This window comes from Sminthopsis crassicaudata, chromosome 2, assembly GCF_048593235.1.
Source record: "Sminthopsis crassicaudata isolate SCR6 chromosome 2, ASM4859323v1, whole genome shotgun sequence".
In the NCBI taxonomy this organism is placed as follows: Eukaryota; Metazoa; Chordata; class Mammalia; order Dasyuromorphia; family Dasyuridae; genus Sminthopsis; species Sminthopsis crassicaudata.
The window spans coordinates 578607223-578630322 of NC_133618.1; the positions used below are offsets into that span (position 1 = coordinate 578607223).

At 36.0% G+C, this 23100-nt stretch overlaps 1 protein-coding gene across 5 annotated transcripts in view; it reads left to right on the forward strand.

The window, feature by feature from the left end:
- CNNM2 (cyclin and CBS domain divalent metal cation transport mediator 2) overlaps window positions 1–23100 on the forward strand; it is a 147364-nt gene that overhangs the window by 88003 nt on the left and 36261 nt on the right. For all 5 annotated transcript variants that reach the window (XR_012487044.1, XM_074295474.1, XM_074295475.1 and 2 more), the window contains exon 2: window positions 21376–21519. Coding sequence is in view for 4 of the 5 variants with exons in the window: in XM_074295474.1 (XP_074151575.1) it covers window positions 21376–21519 (144 nt within the window). In the remaining variant the exon portion in view is untranslated. The remainder of the gene's footprint in view (window positions 1–21375; window positions 21520–23100) is intronic.

Consider the following 23100-nt stretch of genomic DNA (forward strand, 5'->3'; position numbering starts at 1 on the left):
TAAACCAGGACTTAAATCCAGGTCTTCTGACTGTAGATCATTTGGCCTATATTATTCTGGGGTGCCTGACTGACTTAGTTACTGTTGGAAGAAACTTTTCAAAAATTTTAAAAATTTGGTCTTTCCTATAAATTACCTCTTTTTATTTAGCATCTTACAAGGTTAGGCTCTTATTTTGTACTTTAGAGGATTTGGTCTGAATCATAATTGATTTTTATACACTTGAAAATATGGATACAATGCATCACCCATCTCCACTGAGAAAAAAGGTAAGTGAAGGGTCAAAATGTCAGGAAAACTATTTCCAATTAATATTGGAATGGTCCTTCTGCTAGTTGGGCACCAAACTTGTTAGAGGTAGTTGTGGAGATTGTTTCATTGCATATAAATAATCAATCACTCCTTGGTTTCCCTATCTCAAGTCTCTCCCTTTTTCATCCATCCTCCAACATAGTTGCCAGATTTATTCCTAAATTGTGTGTCAGACCATGTTGTTGGCCTGTTGGAAAAATTCCAGTGCCTTTTTTGCCTTTAGGATCAATCACATACTCCTTTCTGGCATTGAGAGCCTTTCATAACCTGAATTGAGCCTGCCTTTTCAGGGCTAGTCCCTGCTTCTTCCCTTTATGCCTGTTTCAGTTCAGCTGAAATAATCAAATTGTTGTTCCTCACATATGGTACCTCATTTCCCATTTCTGTGTATTTGCACAGGCTGCAAGGAATGGGGTTTGCCTTATTATGTGAAACAGAAGTGAAGGATGAATAAGTGACAGAAGGCATCTGGGGGGAGGTGAGATGAGGAGGAGGGAAAAAGAGTGAACTCTCATCGAATGGCCTCAATATGTTCAGACAACATGAGGCCAAGTTTTCAGCTGAGAGAGTAAATGTATAGCACAGTGTCTGGCACAGAGTATGCACTTGTTGAATAAGCAATAAATACCTGTGCCCTTCTTCTTTCTTTCCCCCCAAATTGAGAGAGCCTCTTCAGGTTGGTCACAGAATAATTCAATATTTTTGTCTCAAATAGCTAAAAGACCATCTTTGAAGTTGTAGAGGGGTTGGGTTGCATATTGGTGGAAAGAATATGCGAGTGACAAAATCACTGATTCTTGAAGAGTGGAAGTATGTGATTGAAAAGTAACATGAGTCCTTTACCTTTTCTGCTCCTCTTCACTAGAGATGACCAAATATTGCATAATTGGATATTTAGACTCTCATTACTCCTACCTAGTAGCACTACTCTCTCATTCCAAAGTATAGACTGCTAAGCAGAAGTTTTGAATATAGAGTATTTGACTGAGATAGAGAATTTGAATCTACTATGTTTAAATAAAATTAACCAATTGACTGTGTGAAAAATAAACAGACAACCCCATTTATTTCCTTAAAAATTATGTTACTTGAGTAAAATAGAGAAAAGATATATGGTCTCTTCTGTAGTTTTTGGACCCACTAGCTTCTATTCACTAAACGAATACTTTGAGCTTAGAGTATAGTTAATATCCTCTTGAATCTTTACAAAGCTATACTAGTAACATCTCTGAAAACAATTGCCTCCTTTTTATAAAATTTTAGAACTTGTTTCTTCATGACATACTGAAATCAATATACTTGGACTATCAACAAAGTGTTAAGTTTGATTATTGATGCTCAGATTAAAATCTCTTTTTGCAGAAAACACATTGTATTAATCTATTAGTGTGTAGATTTAGCAATACAAGTATGTTTCTTTTTTAAAAATATGTTTGTATTTTGTTATTTTTAACTATTGTCATTGATTCTGATTTTCCATCCCTCTGAAATCTAAAGTTTTAGACGAAATTATGGAAATAGATTCTTTGATTCCCAAAACAAAAATCCTAAACTCTGTAGAAATGATACCTGCCTCTTGGGAAAAGATGAATAGGTTTCCATCTTCTCTGACTAAGATCTTAGGATCTCAGCTTTTGTCTCAGCTATGTTTCCCATCACTGATCATTTACTAGGAAAACATTCCAATGTGTGTACAGTGTTCCAGACCACCCAAAAAGACAAAGTGGAGATGTCCTGCACAATTCATAAGAAAACAGTGCCTCCCCCACCCAAGATCCCAAACTTTAAATATTCTGGAAGAGAGAAAGACTAATGGGAAAGTTCTTCATGCTCTGCTCCTTCTGGTCATGAGTTTTTTCCTCACATGCCCAAAATATGACCAGAGCCTCATACTAATTTTACCATTTCTAGTTTGTGGTTAACTCCTCTGCCAGCAAGTACAGAAAAATAAGTGAGAGAAAAAAAAACTGCAGTGGAGTGGGAATGTGAGCCTATCTCTTGCTGGTTGCTTAGAAGCCTGATATTGGGGGAGAGGGCCAAAAGGGCCTGTCTTTAATTAGATGTTCCACTTGGGTAAACTGATAGGAATAAATGGCTTGGTTTCTTGCTTTTGAAAAGTAACTATTGTTAAGTCTGTTCTTTCTGTTCACCCAGATTATTTTGCTTTCTTTTTCTACTTTTGAAACCATGAAGGCCTTTATCTGTCAAGGAATTCACTGCACAGTGCCTCTTTGCCTTGGTATAACACTTCAGCACTAGTAACACATTTGATGAATTATCAGTAGTAATGATACCATTTCCCAAAGATGATTGAAACCAGTAAAGTTCAATGCTGGTGCAGTTGTCTAAAAACAGGAACACTTTCACCTAATTAGCAGAACGATATATTGTAGTCTTTTTTGGAAAACTGTATTGATCTATATAGTAAGAGCTCACTCATATCCTAGATGCAATGAAGTATCTATGAGGACCGTTCCCTAAGAATATCATGGACAGGGGGAAAAAAAAACTTTTCCTACACAGAAATCTTCATAGTAGCACTATTTGGATAACAACAACCCAGAAACAATGTGTGTGTTTAAGGCTTGAGGGATGGTTGAACAAATCATGGTTTGCAAATGCAGTGTGTCATTATTATTATTGCATTTTACTATCCTATTAAGAAAATATAAATATGAATAACAAAATAAATGGGAAGAAAAGATGAAACGATGCAGAGTAAGAATGTAAAGCCAAAAGGACCATGGATATAGTAGATACAACTTTGTAATCACTAACAGCAACAAAACACAGATAAATGATCAAAAAAGTGCAGATAAACAAATAGGATTATTTTGCTACTACTTTATTAAAGTTAATATATACCTAAAACTAAATTGTAAATGCTGTAAATTCTTGTGCAATCATTTACAATCAGTTTTTCTTTTGTCTTTTATGTATTCAAATACTTGTGTTTGTCAGAGCATGATTACTGAGTATATTTTACACAAAGCTGGGCCATTTTGCTTTTAGTTAGATTTTAGTCATTGTTTATCATAGTTCTGGAGCAATGAAACTGTCTCACCCTTGCTTTCCTCTTTTGTAGCTCTTTCCTAATCACTTTGACGATGGATGTTGAGGGAGACCTAATTAGAGAATTGTGCTTGCCTGAAAGATTACATTATGAATTGTTTCTGCTAATGATGAATTGTACTTTGGTTAAATTTGAACTCGGATCCTCTGACTTAAGGGCTGGTGTTCTATCCACTGTGCCACCTAGCTACCCATACTTCTTTCATTCTTTAAGAATCTGTCATTCCCTCCATGTGTGTGTATTCAATCTACTAATGCAGAAGATAGCCCTTTCATGCCTTAGTATGTTATTTCATGAGTTTCTTTGACAAATAACAAAAAATACTTTTTTTTTTTTTTTAATATCACTTGATAGTTAACCTGGCAATAAGAAAAACTCAATAAGCAAGTCCAGTGATATTTAGATGTGCTGGTCCTCAAAGAACAGACAGTCCATTGTCTGGCCCATCCTCTAAACCTTTTCACTTTGGTCGTCCAGCTAAGGTTTGCTTTACTTATATAGTCTTCAGGAACGCAGAATTGCCCACATACTAGGATGATGAATCAGAGGAGGGATCTAATGAAAGATGCATTATTTAGACTTATTAAATAAAGCTTGAAAAGAGTCTTTCCCAAGAACAGTTTTGTCACATTCTCACTTACATTCCAATTCTATATATTTTTTTCTTCAAACCTTAACCAACCCCAGCAATCAGAATCCTGTACTCATGCTCTTTCAAGTTTATGGATATCAGATTTTTTTCTTATTCTCATCCTGTTTTCCTATTGTATTTTTTTCTGTTATCTTCGTTTTTTTCCCTTCAATCCTATTTTCCTTTTTACAGACGCCTATTTTCAAAGCATCAGAACTGGTCCTATTTCCTATGCTTTGGGTGCTCTCACTTCTCTGAGAATCTAGCTATAAATAATCTATAAAAGCATTTCAAGAAGTATTAAAAGGAACTCTTTGCAAGACAGAGTCCATTTGTAATATGAATTAGCAATCAAATGAGATATTTGTTTAACATAAGTGCTAAATAAGTGTTTAGCATAGTGCCTGACACATAGTAGGCATCACATAAATGTGTGTAGCATTTCATTTCTTTATCTATTTAACATATATGTATCGACACATACATGTATATTTCCACATACACATCTACATGTATATGTGTGTGTATACAGTATATATAATTTTAAAATCCATAGAGAACTTAGCATTTCTGGTCATGAGGTAGATAATATTTATATGATTTGTGTAGTAGAGGAGATTTTGAATATGAAAAGTTCCCCTGTTAAGGTCTTAAATAACATATTCAAAGATTTGCTCAAAAACATTTTTAAGCCAAGTAAAAAAAAAAAAAAAAAAAAAAAACAGACTAATTGCAAAAGGCAGCTCTAGTTTGTTGGTATGAGTACAGTCCTGGAAGACTGGAGGCACTAGGGCTCTGTCTAGTCTTCTTCACTTGATAATCTTGTAAATCTGGACAAAAAGCATTGCACTGCCTGAGGAGTGGGAGGGACTGCAGAAATCACCTGGAACCATTTTAGGGATTTCATTCTAGAGCTCAGAGAGATAAGTGACCCACCTGCAGCTAGAGAGGTAAGAGAGAGCTAGAGTTGGGATTCAGGGGGAGTCAGTGAGAGAGCTCTGGTTTTGGAACCTGAATGATGTGAGTTTTGGTCCTAATTATTTATTATTCGTGCGTCATTAGGAGTTATCTGACCTCTCTGGCCTCAGTTTCCTCATTTGCAGAATGAAAAAAGTGGAAGAGATGATCTTTACAGATTTGTCTAGCTCTAAGTTGGTAGTGAGGATATCTTTAGTGTTTATTTCACAATGTGTCATGAGAATCAATAAAGATTGTGTGTAAAGCATCTTGGAACCTTAAAAATGCAATGCAGTTGTTAGCTATTAGAATGCAATGAGACTTTTACTTTTGTTTGTACACACAGAGAATTACATACAATATCCATGAGGTTAACTGGAATGGAAAGACCTTCAAGGAGAAGGAACCCAGTACCTTTTTGCATTGCTCAATTAATTATAAAGTTTTTCCTTATATCAAAAGTTGTTTATTCTGTCTCTTTATAACTTATATCTTTTGCTCTAAGTGCTGCCCCAAGGGCCAAGCAGATATGTAATTCCTCTGATGGATAAGGACAATCTTCCAAGCCCTTCAAGCCTAAATGGCACTCATATCACTGTCCCCTTCCCCCAAATCTTTTTCCCCAGGATAAACATACCTAATTCTTTTGCTAGTCCTATGATGACATAATCATTAGTCCTCTTAACATCTGATTGTCCTCTGGATAATCTCCAGCTCCTTAGTGTTTGCCCTAAAATGTATTTAGTTAATTCTGTACCTGTTGATTAATTGAAATTTTGCTACAGTATTTTTTCTAAACTTTCACCTGTTGCCATGTAAATGTTAGATTAAAGTTCATAAAACTAGGAGAAGTTGTAGTATCACAATAATATTACTAATTCAAGTAGTTCTTAATTTTAAAAAACATATATCTAATACTCAACTGGATAGTGGATAGATTACCAGGTCTGGAGTTAGGAAGACCAGTGTAAAATCCAGCCCCAGACGCTTACTAACTATATAAGCCTGGCCAGATTGCTTAACCTTTGATAATTTTTGAATATATCAAAGTTCTGAAGAGACACTTATTTTTTCTCCTATTAAAATGTTAATACATTATTATACAGTTTCTTCTCAATGCTCAAATAAATTTACTTTTCTAGGTTCTTCTGGATTTGTGTTTCCATTTTTTCATAGTTTTTATTCAACTCTGACTTTGCATTAGAAATTCTTGAAAGTCTTCTTCCATTAAGGATTTATTTTTCTGTCAGTAGAATTATATATTCATTTTTTCAGGGCATTATTCTTGGTTGTAAGTCTATTTCTTTTGCCAATTAGAATATTGTATGCCAAGATCACCTCTGGTTTTTAGTAGAAGCTGTCAACTCTTGTGTGACCCTGATTATAGTTCTTTGGTATTTGAAATTCTTCTTTCTGGATACTTGCAATCTTGTTTTCTTTGACACTGAAACTTTTATTTCCGGCCATCATATTCCTGGGACTTCAGGTTTCTTTCAGGAAATAATCTGCTTCCATTTTGCTGTCTTCACAGCTCTCTAATACTAGATAGTTTTTATAGTGATCAGTCTTCCCCCCCCCCCCCTTTTTAATAGTTTTCAGAGAGTCCAGTGATTTATGTTTTTCAGGTCAATTGTTTTTAGTACTTGATATTTTCTGTTTTTAAAATTTTTTTGATTTTTCCCTAATATTTAACACTATCTCATGGAGTTATTGATTTGTTTGTTCTTTTCTCATTTCAAAGAGTCCTTTAAGGCTTACTACTTTCTCCTTTAAACTAATTATCTTTCTAATTTTCCTCCAAAAATTTTATTGCTTGCTTCATTTCTTTTTGATATTTCTTATCCTTGTAGAAAACTAATTTTTTCCCTTTGAGCATATACTTACTGTTAGTAAAGAGTTGTTAGATTTTGAGGCATCTCTAGATCTATAATAATTTTTATATTGATTAATGTCTTTAGTTTACTCTTCATTCTACTTTTAGTTCTTGAATTGAGGATTTGTGCCAAAGAAGAAAACACTTAAATTTCTCATTGAATTTCTTGATCATTATTCATTCTTGTTAAAATTTTATAATTTTACTAAAGTAGATATGTGGGAGAGGGGTAGTTTGCCTCTACTCAGGAGCCATCCTTGCAGGAACCAAAACTTGAGGGTCAGAGATTTTAGCCCTAAAAGGATGCTCAGAGATCTCAATACAACCTCTTTATTTTATAGATGAGGAAACTTGAGGCTTAGAGAGAGAAGTGACATGTTAGGTCACACAGCTCACAAACTAAAAAGCTAAGGTTTAAACTGACATTGTAGAATCATCAAATCTCAGGGTGGAAAAGACTTCAAAGGTATAGTGTGGTCCAATATGAAGCATGAATTTCCTCTACCACGCACGCCCCCCACAAATGACAATCTAGTGTTTCCATGAAGACTTTTAATAAAAAGGAAAATCACTATCTCTGGAGGCTGCCTATTCCATTTTTGGATAGCTTTAATCATTTATTTGTTAACTAATTGCTAAAATAAAAACTAAATCTTCTTCTTTGTGACCATAATTGTTCTTACAAATTTACTCTGGGATTAAAAAAAATAGACTTCATTCATCTTCAATATGACAATCCCTCAAATACTTAGATGTAGTTATTGTGTCCCTCAGCCCCACTCCAAATCTTCTCTTTCCTAGGCTAACTATCTTCAATTCCTATGAAACGTTCTTGAGGCCTCTCACCATTCTGGCTACCCATCTCTGAGCATGCATATCTCAGCTTGATAATATTTTTCAGAAAATATGATAATCTGAACAACTATACATAGTACTTTAATATTGTGTGCAGAGAAGATAATTAATATTTCTTTTATTGTGAAATGTAGTCTATGTTTTTGAGGTCTCCAAAAATGTGTTAGGGACAAAGTAGAATTTAGCTTAGGTTCTGCTCCTGTTTTGTGTTCTACTGTATCAGGGAAAGCAGGTCAGAATAACCAAAAAAAAAAAAAAAAAAAAAAAAAAAAAAAAAAAAAAAAGGAAAAAAAAGAAGGGAGGAAGCTTTCCAGCTTGGTCTAATGCATGAAACAATCTTCCCATCTTGCCAAGAGGATAATGGTTGAATTCCTTTAAGAATTGTAAGTCTATTCCCTAATGAAATTCACAGAGAACAAAGTTATTTGGGAATTAAAATCTCCATCTCTAGGATCTATTCTTCCAACCACTTGGCATTTGCCCTATCAATCAATTGGTCAATCATTCAATAAGTATTAAGTGCTTGCCATGTGCCAAGAACTACAGCAGGCACTGGAATATAGACAAAAAAAAAAAAAAAAAAGAAGTAATCTTGTCAAGAATCTTATATTCATTTGGGAGAGACATGAATCTCTCTCTCTCTCTCTCTCTCTCTCTCTCTCTCTCTCTCTCTCTCTCTCTCTCTCTCTCTTTCTCTCTCTCTCTTTATAAATCTACACACAGAGAAAGAAAGATGTAAAATAAATAAAAAATAGTTAACACTAGCAATTGAGGAGCTCAGAAAAAAACACTACTTTGTAGAAGGCAGTGTTTGGGCTGGTAAGTCTTAATGGAAATTAGGGTTTCTATGAAGAGAGAGTTCATTCTAGATATGGATAATGGTCAGTATAAAGACACACTGATGGGAGATGAAGGGCTATGTACGAAGAACAGAAAGGCCAGTTTGGATGGACAATAGAGTGAAAAGACAAGTATATCATAATGAGACTGAAGTGGGTTAGGGCCAACTTGTGAAGGGCTTTAAAAGCCAAACAGAGGGGTTTTTGATCTGTACATTTTGGCCTGGAGATTTCCTGGATTCTCTCCATTCTCTAGACTATCTCATGTTCTTCTTATAAGAGGTTTTATTTCAATGGCAAAGCAGATGTTCCAATTCTGAAATGTCTCTAGAGAATACACATCCTTCTGTTCACACAGTGGAAGGTAGTGTGATTCCTAACATTACTTCTTGGGCTTTGGGACATTTAGAGATGCTTCTCTAACTCTGGCTCTAAAGGGTTTGCTAAAGGGCCCTATGCTATCCCAAAGTTGCCTTCCTTTTACTTGCAGAACTTTATACTTTGAGCACAGTTGCTGACATCATGGATTCCTGGAATTACAATTATGACTGTTGGATAGAAGTAGATAGTCTAGTCTTCATGGAATTTCAGAGTAATAGATTGGGGGGTTTACATGGAAAAACTTGCTCAAAATAATGAAAAACAAAATGAGCAGAACCAAGAGAAATTGTATAAAAATAAAGCAATATTGTCTAAGAATTTTAAGTGAAGAAGTTACTTTGCCTATTACATATGCCCAAATTAACTATAAAGGACATAATAAAGGAATTTTCTTCATCCAGAGAAAGATTGAATAAATAGAAATATGTATAGAATAATTTTACATATATTATTTTCCTATTTATAGCTAGTGGTAGCCATCTATAGGGTGAGGATAGAGAAAGAAAAAAAGGGAAAAAAAAAGAAATTTACATGGATAACTGTTGTATATTTAAAAGGAATAGCAAGTTGAATATAGTAGATTTTCAGTTTCATGTACAATCATCTTTTTTATTACACTGTTAAGGAAATATTTGTTTTATTCAAAAAAATAAAAATAAAATAAAATAAAATTTTAAAAATAGATCAAGTGTTCTAAAGGACACCAACACCACTTAATCCAACATTTATTTTTACAGATGAGAAAGGTGAGATGGTGAGTCCTAGCAAGATCACACAGCCACTAAATAGACAGAGCTAGAACTTCAATGCAGTTCTCTGTTTTCAAATCCAAGCCCTTTCCTACTGGGCCACTTTCCTTGTCATAGATCATCTTTAGCATCTTGCTGTGGCTCTAGATCAGCTGTCTTAGGTTTCCCTCCTTTCCATTAAGAAAAAGCTGTCTGAGAATGTGATAAAAGATCCAAGTCTCCAACCGTTGGCTCAGGGAATGAGGTTAAACTAATTGCCAGTTTTTTTCATCATTGTAAACACTTGATTTTAAATTCAATGCTTCTTCTTGGTACCACATTTATATAGGCCTTTAATCCTACATTGTTCTTTGCAATTAATTGATCTCTATATTGGCTATAGTATCTTAGCCTGGCTAGGGGAATGCCCTACCCTAGGATACTAGATTGATTTCTGAGTTCCCACGCCCCTGATGGCCCTAGAAACAAAAGACTCAATAAACCTGGAGTTTGAAGAATTGATAACATCATCATCACACATTAATTAGCAATATCAGAAATAAAAAACCTTTTCAGGGAGAAGAACATTTTGGGGAGTAATAGTCTTAAAAATTCCACTGACATATTGAAGCCAGAGAGATACTATACAAACCTCAATTGTATACTTTTAAAACTATTTTATTTAATTTCTACAGTGTGCTATGATATAAAATACCATATTATATATTATCTCAAGAAGCCCTTTATTATGACATTATGGCCAAGGAACAAGAGAAAAGGCCCTGAAGATTTCCTCTGATTTCTTTTCATCATCATATAACTATAGTGAGTTTTCCAGATTAGCTTATTGAGAACTAATCAAGGTAATAGGATCCTGTCCCCCAGTGAGTAAAAGTATAGGGCAGGAAGAGCAGAAATGGGAGGTGGACTGTAAGTATAGGAGTGACAAGCCCCTAGAGGAGGGACTGTTGACAAAAAGGATTAACAGCTAAAAAGGTGTGCTAAGTGGAAATATCCCAGTACTGGCCCTGTGCTGGGGTGGGAGCATGTAGAGGCAAAGAAGGGGGAATAAGAGCTTCTGTGGGTATGATTAGAACTCCAGGGTTAGGTAAAGGTTAAAGAAAATCTTTTTATATGTGGATACATTACACACTCCTTTCACTGATGCAGATCCATCCACATCTTCTCACTCTGGGAAATGTTCTTCCATATATATTCTCCATAGAGGCTCTGCCCTATTAATGCTTTAGGTTTCTCATTGGCTGAAAATCAAAACATTCTGAGGATATCAGTGTGGCACACTCAAGCTACCTATTTCCCCTTAGCTTTTGTTCTTGCTATTACTATCACCTTTTTCTCTGGTGATCCATAAATATCTGGGATGATATCTTTTATTTAGGCTATGTCTTGTGTGCAGTTTATCATCAATAGAATGGAACCAGCTACTTATGTGTGCATAATATATAGAATATAAAGAACATGTAAGGGAAGCTTATCTGAATTAGTGAATGATCCAAATTGTAGTATTTTAAAAGAAATAGAGTTTATTACTTTCTAGTCCATCTTTTGAACTGAGTTATCAATGAATATGGAAAAGTAAGTATAAAAAATATACCATTGACCTAACATGAACTCTAATTTTTTATTAGAGTTCATGTTAGGCCAGTGGTATATAACAGTCTTCTTTTTTTTTTTTTTTTTTAAATAATAGCTTTTTATTTTCTTTTTCTTTCTTTTTTTTTTTAATGTCAAATAGTTTTTATTTATTTATTTATTTTTTTATTCATTTTTCCAAATTATCCCCTCCCTCCCTCCACTCCCTCCCCCCTATGGCAGGTAATCCCATACATTTTACATGTGATATAACAGTCTTCTTAAAGAATTCTTAAGGAATTATTGAATCCAGGACTTTAGGTTATTTCTATCTTTGAAAACTCCCCTCCAATTTTGCCACCCCCATTATGGGCTTTGTGTCTATAATATTATCTAAATTATTACGCCTTCAGAATTTGTTTGGTCTGAAATTTTGTTGAAGATAATATTAATGAATCACGAACCATTTGGTCCTTGTGTATCCTAAGAGCTATTTGACAACATATAATGTTAATTGATATGACGAATGAAAGAAATTTTGAATTAGGAAAAAATCCTATTGTCTTAAAAGATGATTTATTGCTTTAACACATGACTGAATGAGACTGTGAATTAATGTCTGCTATAGCCAAACAAACTGAAAAATGAGGTTTCCCTTTGGCTCAGAGGGGACATCCCTAGCTCAAATGTTCAGCTCCTTGAAGGTCATTGCTGTTACATGCTGATACCAGCTTGGGAATAGAAGTGCTTAATAAGTGTTTGTTGAATGTATTGGATTGAATTCTCTAAAATCCAGTAGTACACAGACAGGGTGACACAAAGTTATTCATTAAACCCTGGGAAGGCACTCCCTTATGAAAGTACTGTTTTACACATGACGATGCAACCTCCAAAAGTAGTTCTGTGAGCACAAGAGACTAATTACACATGATAAGGGCTTATAGACCTTCTTAATTGATAAATCTCTAAGGTATGATTCTACTGTCTTGACTGGTAAGTCCCTAACCTGGACCATCAACTTCTGTCCACTTATAACCCAGTTCTATATCCTCTCCATTATTTGTTCTCTCCCCCCCCCCCCCAGTCCCTTTCATATATTGTCCTCATTAGGAAGTAAGCTGCTTGAGAGAGTTAACAGTATTTGTATGTCCAAGGCTCAGCACAGAGTAATATGCAGTGCATCTAAACATTCATTTTATCTTCAGGAGCTTATTTGATACCTTCTAGAAAATAGACATATCTCTCCCATAGGAATTTTCCTTGATATCATTGTTATAGCTTGAATTTTGAAGTAGATAGGATATTAGTCTGATTTGATGTGATATTTCTGATATTTTTATCAAGTGTAAATTTAATAGAACCATTGAATTGCATTAGTCATCAATAGATTTATCCTTCTTTCTTTTCTCACATACCAAGAAATTTTAGAGAGAATAAAAAACTATCCATAAAGTTAAATAAAAGAAAATTGTTTTTAAAAAAGCATAATCTGTTACACTAATTTGAGCCTTATGCTGCCTGTGCCCATCTAGATCATAAGTGTATGAGCTTGGGTATGAAGGGCTAAAAAGGAAAGTGGGAAGGGATACTGTCTTGTTTAGTAGAATGAGTAGAATTTAGTAGAAAGGAGAAAAATTCTTCCAGACAAAAAACCATTCCTTTATTCTCAAATTTCTTAAAAAATAGAAAATCATTTGAATCAGTAGAAAATGATGCCTTTTGGGTCTCCAACCCTGATATATACTTGCTTGAGTATTTTCTATACTGCCAACATTATCCTGTAATTTGGTTTTTTCCTTTCCCTCCTATGTCAGTCACTGCCATTTGGTGTTTTAGGCCTGTTTCAGAACAGTATTGCTTCCTGAATTCCCAGTGTGGATTAAGCTTTTATGTATAACATGGCCTTGTTGATGGAATTCTTGATCAGTGAGCCTAAGATATCTATTCTCTGAGCTTCTGAATGTAGTAAAACTCTTGGCGGCCTTTTGTCTCCTAGAACAGAATTATTTATGAATTGTAACCAGTAATTTCTATATACAGCAAATGTTTCTATATATACACTCATACATTGTTTGTATAGTACTATTTTTAAACTCTGTCACATTTTCTAGAGTATTTTTATGGTGGGAAAATTCAATCGGAAAAATGTGCTTCATTCTTGTGGGACAGTGAAGGTAAGGGAGCTACTTTTGTGAAATGGAACTTTTTTTAGATCTAAATGAGCCAGAAATAGCCAAGTACTGTCCCCCTAAGTGAACTTGAACATCTCCCTTTAGGAAAGCCTGACTGCTCAGTTTAATCCTTGTAAGGACAGCAATCCATTACCCAAACTAGATGGGTAACTTCTATGGATCAGAAAAAAGGTCCACTTTAGGCATTCAAAAGATTGTTTGGATATTTTTAGTGATACTTTTCCTTGTTCTTGTTATGGTCCCTCTTTTTATTTTGCAGTAACTTACAGAGTAGTGGAACTTCAGGGTACTGCATTTATGGACAAGATTTTGGTTTTCAGCCTCATTTACTTACTGCTACACTATCCAAGTGCCGTGGACACATGGATTTACATGTGGTCTCAGACCTACCCATTGTATGCCTTCATTTCCTCATCTCTAAAATGAGGATTGTAATAGCCATACATCATAGGAGTATTGTGAGAATGAAATGAGATAATATTTCTAATATTAGTATAGCATTTGATATATAGTAGAAGCTTAATAAATGTCCATTCCCTCCTGTCCTTTCCACATGTACATACTTCTAGAAAGTACTCATTGTTGGTGTTGTGGTAGTAGCAGAAAGAGGCTTATAATTAAAGGAAACAAAGTCTTGAGTCCATATTAGAACAATACTGATTAGAAGTCAGAAGGTGACTTTCAAGTGACTTTTAAAAAAAGACACCCAGATCCTAATTCTGAAGTTCTTAACCTTGGGTTCAGGAACTTTTTATTTTTTAATATTTGGATAACTATTTAAAAATCATGTGTTTCTTTTATAATCCTATGGATTATATTCTATGCATTTAAAAACACAATTCTCTGAAGGGGGTCGATGGGCTTCCCCAGATAGTTTGGGCTGAGAGAGGGGGCCAGGCCATGAATACATAAGGCAAGGAGCCCCAGACTAAGGAAAGTTGTTCAATTCCCTCCCCAGCTCTATACCTGTAATCTAACTGTTGTGACTAGTTTGAGACAGATCATTTCAGGAAGGATGTCGAGAAACAGGAGTGAGTCCAAAGAGGGGGACAGGCAGGATAATGAGAAAGGTTAAAGGAACAGGGAGATGTGTAGCCTGGGAGGGAAAAGGAAAAAAAAACAAAACCTTGGTGTAGTAGTAGCAGCACCAGCAGCAGTACCAGCTAAGATTAATGTAGTATTTTAAGATTTCCATATATTATCTCTTCAGATGTTTAAAGAGTTGCCTTATGGAAGGGGGATTAGATTTATTCTAATAGAATTTAGGCATGGAGAGCAGAACTAAAAGTAATAGGTTGGAGTTATAGGAAAAGGGATTCTGATTCATTATAAAGAAAAACCTTCTAGTGAAGCCGTCCCTAAATGGAACAAATGTGCTAGGTGGCACAATAGATTGAATGCTGGACTTCAAAATATCCTGCCCTACTTATTACCAGTGATCCTGGGCAAGTTATCACTTAGTCTCTTTCAGCCTTTGTTATCTAAAATGAGATAATAGATAATAATATGATATGGTTGTGAGGATCAAATAAGATAACATAAAGTTCTTAGGAACTCTCATAGTTCCATATAAATATTTGCTATTACTATTATTATTTAGAGATTGCGAGTTCCCTATTATTGAAGGTATTAAAGTAGAAACCAGATGAACATTTGTCAAAAACTGTAGATAGGATTCTTGTTATGTATGTGTTGAACTGGATGCCTTCTGACATATACTTCTTCAATACTGAGATTCTATGATTACAATGCATGGATCATCATGGTCTTCAATACTTAGCCATTGTTAGTTGAGAGAATCTATTATGCAATAAGTATAAATTATTTTATTGCCTTATTTGTTCCATTTTCTCCTCAATGCCTTCTCTACTATGTTTATAGTTAGATGCCTTTGAGTATTTTTGCCATGTGCTATATAAATATGCTCTCATTGTATTCTCTTCATGCACACTTATGGATATTCATAACCAATTTGTTGACCCAGAAATAATATCTTCTTATTGGATCTGGGGTCATATGAGATCTTTCCTTGCTTTGGATGGTTTTTATTTGGTTAGCTTTGCCTATCTTCCTGCCACTATCCAGATGATTGAGTATTTAATTCAATTAAACAAATTCAATTTAGTTCAACAAACACTGGGATTATGTTGGCCAGATATCATAAAAATGTTCATGTTTCCATTTCCTTTGATCACAAACAAATAAGTTGATCATTTGGGGTTTTATTGTTTCTGCAGTACTTCAAGGATTTGAAATTTTATCACTGTGGGTATTCCCATCTACCAATGTAAGTTGCAACCTCTCTGTAACTTTGGGATTGGCTCTAAGATGTTTCCATATCTGGGTTTTGAGCTATATAAATAGGAAGAAGTGACAGCTCAGAAGTCCTTAACCTTGTGTGTGTCCTGGACCTCTTTGGTAGTCTGGTGAAGCCTATCAATCTCTTCTTAGAATCATGGTTTTTTTGTTTGTTTGTTTGTTTGTTTGTTTTTAAATGGATACACAGAATCAAAAGGAAACAATTACATTGAAATACAATGTTTAAAAACCAAGTTAGTAGACCTCAGCTTAAGAAACCCTGCTTTATACTTTTATGAAACAGATGGTCAATTGAAGAGCTTCTTCTTATATAAGTTTTCCCGGAACATGGAGGGCCCTCTCCCTACAATGTTACTTTGAATGTAATATAGTTGCTGATCTTGGGATACGCAGTGCTTCCTAGGGTACTATTCCACAGAGCTGCAGTGTTCTGATCACGTTGCCTTTCTGCCATCTCTTTCAGGAGCATAGGACTCTCTGCTCAGGTAGGTAAATACTTTGCAGACTTCTTTAGGAAGGGGAGAAGTCCTTGGTTTTATGGCCTTTTCTTCTCTTTCCTCTCATTCACTAGGCTCTTTCTTCCTTTAGAAGCCTCCAAGGAAAGGCTTGGATGATCAGTGTTTCTAGAAGAATCCTAAATTCAGATCATACTCAGACGAGATAGTGGTCTCAGAGGTCTCCTCCAAGGATTTTTCCATTGTCAACTTTATTCTTCATCCTTCTTGTTGAAATAGAATTCTGGGGACTACACTTAGCAAAAAGTTCCTGGTCAGGGAAATGATGACATGAAGACACCTACACAAGTATAATATATTAACATATAATACATATGCATATAATATAGTCCATATGCTTTAAACATACACAAAATGATACTCTGAGGCTGAGGGGAATGATCACTACTGACAGCATGATAGACTTGGGGACATGGACAACTCAAAAGAGCACTGGGTTGGGAGTGAGAAGATCCAAGTTCATTATTCAGCTCAGTCATTTTCTACTTATGTGAACATGAGCAAATGACTTCTGAATTTCATTGACAAAGTCAAAGAGCAGGACTAGATGATGGCTCAATGGTCATCTTGGAGAAGAGCAGGATTAAAGGAAGTACCTCCTCTCGGGGAGTCAGCTTTTCCTCAGGAACTTTCAAGCTCAGGAAGCAACAGCTAAGGTTAGAGATGATCATCTCTCAGGATCAGGGGAAAGAATGAAGCACAAGTAGTAATCAGTGACTTGAGGTCCTGGCTTGGGCTTGCCTGGTTAAGTGCATGTAGATAGTCATTGCCATGTGTTTGTTGTGGGCCCCCATGGCCTCTGTGGAAGGAGGAAAGGAGAAAATCCCTCCTCTCTTTTGCTGAATGTGTGAGATAGCATTAGCTTGGATTATCCCCAAAAATATTTTCCTCTGGTGCAAAATGAATAAATAGACAAGAATTTTCTCCCTTATGATGGTGCAGGAAATGTCTTCACTTTCAGAATCTCATGTCTAAAAATGTCATTGGAAAGGGGAAAGTGGGAATCAGGTGGAAGAAATTCCAGAAGACCCACAATCACTGGGCTAGATCCTCAAATCTCTTAGCTCAGTATCACTTGCTCACTAGAGCAAGGTTATATTGTCTGATTGCTCTGCTTACCTTTCAGATCAGATTATTGCTTTTACTGGATGTTGTCTATTCTTTTAGAATCCAAGAATCTGTCAGTTTCCCCAAAGTCTCTTCGCCTACTTTTAAATCTTTAACAACTCATTATTTGTCAGATTTGAATCCAGAAGTTGGACCTTAGTTCCTCTTTGTTTTGAACCTGCAAATGTTTCTGGTATATCCCTAGTAATTCTGATTCTTGAATTCACCTTGACATTTCCTTTTTGATGAGTACCTTGATTTGTCCAGAACATTTTGCTCTTAGCAGCAGACAGTGACACAGATAAAATGAATTGCGTTGTCACTCTCAGAAATTATTAATTCAGGGAAGAAGACCTCATTTCCAGGGCCCATTTTTAGTTCAGGGAAGAAGAAAGTACTTAAGAAAGTATTGTGCATGTCTCACCAAAGATCTCAAAGTGAACAGAAAGATTATGACCACAAAGGCTAGCCAAGGAAGCTCTTAATAGCGTTGGGAATAGTTGACAGTGAAATAGGAGGGGGGAAATGGGCTTTGACTTTAGTTATTGCTTTAATCCCTTCAGTAATTTCACATTTAAAAAGCACAGCTCCTATGAACAATTTCTTCTTGAGTATGGTCTTTCAGATCCCTTGGTGTTGTGAGGTTGGTATTTAAAATATGTCCATCTGCATTTAAACGAATTGCTCCAAGACAATCAGATTATGCAGTAGTTACTTTGGTGAGAATAGCACCTCAGAGGAATGGAAACTTCATTTTGAGTCTAATATTAGACCTTGCTTTGGAAAATTCCTTTTAAATGATCACAAGCTGGGAATAGCAAAAGAATGTAACTTTCGACAGACAGCATTCACCAAGAATTTTTAACTGCTTATGGTGGGTCTCTGGGAAAGCAGATGTGAAAAACTTAGGCTTGACCTGATGGAGTGTTTATATCGGGCCTTGATAAGTTTCCTCCTTAGTCTAATTTGCTCAAAATATTTTCATTCTTTGAACATAAGTGGGTCTGAGATGGAAATTGTTAAGATGCCTGTTTGTCTAACAATTTGAACTTCTGTCCTTATAGATATGATTGCCTAGAGAAAGGGCAAAGTCAAAGAAACTGAGCTCTAGGGGTAATCTTCTCACCTTTTCGAAGTCATCCTGAGGTCACAGGGTTAAGAGTAGTGCTGGGAGAACAGAAAATACTGCCTCCAGACCCAAAGCTAATTTCTAGGGGATAGTACTGGGAGTCTGAGCAGACTTGTAGTCTGAACTCAGGTGGAAGTCATGGGATAAACTCACTGAACCTGTAGTTTCAGTAAACCTTTGTTACCCATGGTTCCTAGGGCTTCCTCGAAAAAGAGACTCTTGCTCTGGACCTTATTTCATCCTAGAGATACTAATTGCAAAGATGGGCAGATAGAGAAGCCTTTTTCTTGTTTTTCTCAGACTCATTATGTTACCATCTTAGCTAAGATCTTGAATGAGAAGATGGAAAATTTCTAAAAAAACAAAAACAAAAACCAAAAAAAACCCCCCAAAACCAAAACAAAATCTTAACTTTGACTTATATCCAGGGTCTCCCCCAAAGAAAAGGACTTTGTAAATGCTGTCAGGAATCAGTCCTGTGGCTGCTCTCTATTATTTTGTAATCTTTTCAAAATAAGTCCATCATTTAGAGTAGTAGATGTCAGGCATGAGATATTTATTTATTTCCTATACAATAGAAGAAATGCTTAAAAGACAAAAAACTCATAAATGTGCAATACTTCCAACATAAAATAATAACCCGTTCCCTTTATTGTACTTTACTGAGAGGTAAAATCTTTTGGGAAGTTTTGTAGTACTAATAAAAAGATATTTTATCTAATCAAACTCATGAAATTATGATTTTTTTTTTATGTCAGGCAACATTAGCTTAGATTTTCTTAGTCCTTTCACAATCTTTGCATGTTCCTGGCAGTGGTCATTTTTTCTGAGAAAGGCAACCTACTGGGCAACCAGCTTTGACTTAGGAACTCTGAACCTCTGAGATTCATAAAATAACTGCTGAGACTGGAAATGCCCATCCCATGCAATGACTGGTGAGCCGTGCTCGGAGAAAGAAACATGAGTCTGAAGATAGCCAGGGAATCAAGGTCTTCTTTCAACTTGGCAAGGTCTTGTGCATCACCATTGCCATGTGTTCTCTGAGGGCCACCATGGCCTTTGTGGAACGGGGAAGGGAAAAGAGAAAAATCACCTCAATTTTCTGAAAATGCAAAGGAGAGCTGGCCTGGATGTGTCCCAGAAGAGCATCTTCACAGTTATGTCCTGTTGATGGGGTAGTTTCTCTTGTTTTGAGTATCAGTTATTGTTGTTTTTTGATAACTCCACCAACTCCAACCTCCATCAGTCAAGGGGATACTGCAAAGCCAATCAGGAATTGATGGATTTCCCTTTAGCAAGGAACAGAGCATAGGACTGTCCCAACATGTGTTCTATAGAATGGCCCCTGCCATGCTTTTTTGTTTTGTTTTGTTTTACTTGCTGAGGCAGTTGGGGTTAAGTGACTTGCCCAGGGTCACACAGTTAGGAAGTATTAAGTGTCTAAGAACAGATTTGAACTCAAGTCTCCTGATTTCAGGGCTGATGCTAGATCTATTACACCAACTAGCTGCTTCCCCCCCCCCCCCCCCCCCCGCCATACTTTCTTAAAAAAACAAATAGCCCAGGCATTTAATCATGTAATTGAGCAAGTTTTACTGCTTTGAGATGAAATTGACTAGCAAAGGTTTTTGAAAGGCCTGTACTCTAATCACAATTGAACAATGACAGATCTAAATATAAATACAGAGGACTGAAACTATGCCAGTTAAAAATATTGCATACATAAAGTTCCATTCGTTTCAGAATAAATGTCACTTTCATATCCCAAGTCTCTTCATATATATCTAGTATTGGGTAGACTCTCTGGTGGAGCCTGAGAGAATTTCTGTTTGTTATAGGTTCAGAGACATTTAAGAATAGGTTTGAAGCAGAAAGGGATCATTGAGACTATTGACTCCAACCTCCATCATTTTACAGGTGACCATTTGAGTCTGATAGAAGGACACTTGTCTAGGGCCACGTAGCTAGTAAATGTCTGAGATGGGATGCAAGCTGAGGTGTTCCCGACATCAAACCCAACCCGCTGACCATTATGCCACACTGCCACTTAGAAGAGCTTATTGAGTAATTTAAACTCTTTGCTAGATATTAGGGGTGAGAATGGAGAAGGTATAGGGATGAGTGAGTGACTTACTTCAGGGAGTTTACAGTACAAGGTGAGCAAATAAGATATAGACACATAAAGCTAGATTGAGGTATGAGATGTTCAACTGAAGAGTAGAAGTAATAAATGGTATAAAAGCTCAAAGAAGGAGAGCACTTTTTGCTGGAATAATCATAAAAGGCTTCCTGGAAGAGACATAACTTAATCTTGAAAGAGTCAGGTGTGAAGAATTAGTAGGATTTGGGTAGGAAGGGGAAGAGCAGTTGCTGTAAGGATAAGGCTAAGGCCTGGACAGTGGGCACAAGCAAGGAGAAGTAACATGATGAAAGAAGGAAGATAAGTCTGGCAACCTCTGTAGAGAAGATTAGAGAAAATGAGATTGGAGGCAGAGAGATTAGTTAAGAAACTGTTGACCAAGCATGAGGTAGTGAGAATCTAAGTGAAGGTCAGGGCAGTGGGAGTGAAAAGGAGGGGTCAGATGCTAGAGATTATCGTGTAGAAGGAACTGATAACTGCTAAAGCTCAGATCAATTAAAAAGGAGGGAACTGTGATGCACTCATTGAATTGATGAAATCAACTGTTTTGGCTCAGTGGGCCTCACTTTTGGAAACTAAAGAATGCTGAGCCATCTTGACTTGCTTCATATCTACCCATCTCCATTGTTGGAGATGTTGGTAATTCATTCTTGATTTTACTTTACATACATACTTCTGAAGTTTTGTTTAGGTTTGAAAAAAATTAAACTACTCTCTTTTTTTTACTGAAGGTAAATCCCACCTGGCCATAGTACAGCGGGTAAACAATGAGGGAGAAGGGGATCCATTCTATGAAGTACTGGGAATTGTCACTTTGGAAGATGTGATTGAAGAAATCATCAAGTCGGAGATCCTAGATGAAACAGATTTGTACAGTGAGTAGAATAATTTTTGCTTTCTTTAATATTCATTATGATTTCTTCCACATCTTTCTAGGCTGCTGACTGCCTTGGTTTTGTTATTATAGCCTCTCTAAGCTGTTGCTTAAAATTAAACATTCACTATGATTTCTTCCACATCTTTCCAGGCTGCTGACTGCCTTGGTTTTGTTATTATAGCCTCTCTAAGCTGTTGCTTAAAATTAATCTGATACAATCTATTTCGTGTGCTAGTTTTTTTATTAAAGCTTTTTTTATTTTCAAAACATTTGCTTAGATAATTTTCAACATTCACCCTTGTAAAACCTTGTATTCCAAATTTTTCCCCTACCTTCCTTCCACCCCCCTCTCCTATCTAGTAAGTAATTCAATATGTTAACTATGTACAATTCCTCTATACATATTTCCACATTTATCATGCTGTGTGTGCTGGTCTTATATTAGTGGGAAATCAGATGAGGTTACCATGCTCCTAGGATGTGTGAAGCTTTGTGATGTGATTAGGGGCAAATGACAACAATGTTTCCTGAGAAGCCAGATGCTCTGTGACAGGCTGGCTGCCCAAGATACCACTTTTGTGAAGTTATTGAGTTTGAACTTTGCTGGGAAACCCAGGCCCTCATTGCTCTTACTAGAGCCGTGGGCTTAATAGTGAGCTTTATTGTCATGGGTGCATCTAATCCTTGCGTAGCCATATTCTTTCTTTGGTGAATGTTTCTTGTTTGGTGGACTTGTTTGTTTTATCAAATATGAGCAATTTCTAAATAAGTAGATTTTGTGGTTTAAAATCAGCAGTGGGGAATTGTTAGTGAATGAGGTCAGTGAACTACTATACTAAAACTTTGCTTGGAGTCCTTACTAGAACCTGGATTTTTCTTTGCTCAGAATCCTTAGGGCAGATGTGAGAGATTGTGATAAAGAGCAGAAGTGTTATACACTATATACAATGCTGAGTCCACTATACAAGTATTTATATTTCCTAATCTTCATACTTTACTGAGAAAAGAGTTCCCCCTCTTCTTCTTAGTCTGCTTCTCATCAGATCTTAATGTCAGCTCTATTTACTACAATCAGTCAATCTCTCAACAAGCTTCTATTAAGTACCTACCATGTGCCAGACACTATGCTTGATACTAAGGAGACAAACAATAAATTAAATAATCCCCTCAGGATTAATTGAGGAGCCAATAAAGATAAATATAAATAGAATATGGAATATATAACAAAGAGGATTAATACAAATGAATACAAAGAAATTAAAAATAAGGTAATTTGAATGGGAATTAGGAAGAGTTCCCCTTAGAAGGTGACAATGCTTGAACAACAATCCAAGGGAAGTCATGAGTGGGTCATGAGGAAGGAGGGCATCTGAAGCATGAGGGATGACCAGTGTGCAAAGACATAGAAAGAGGAGATATAGTGACAAATGGTTGTCGAGGAAGATTGTCTGGATGGAAGAAGGTGGAGATGAGGACAGTGAGGCTGGAAAGATAGGCTGGGTCATGGTTATGTGGGCTGTAAAAGCTAAGTAGAGGAGCATCTATTTGATTCTAGAAAAGAGGAAGCTACAATAAGTAG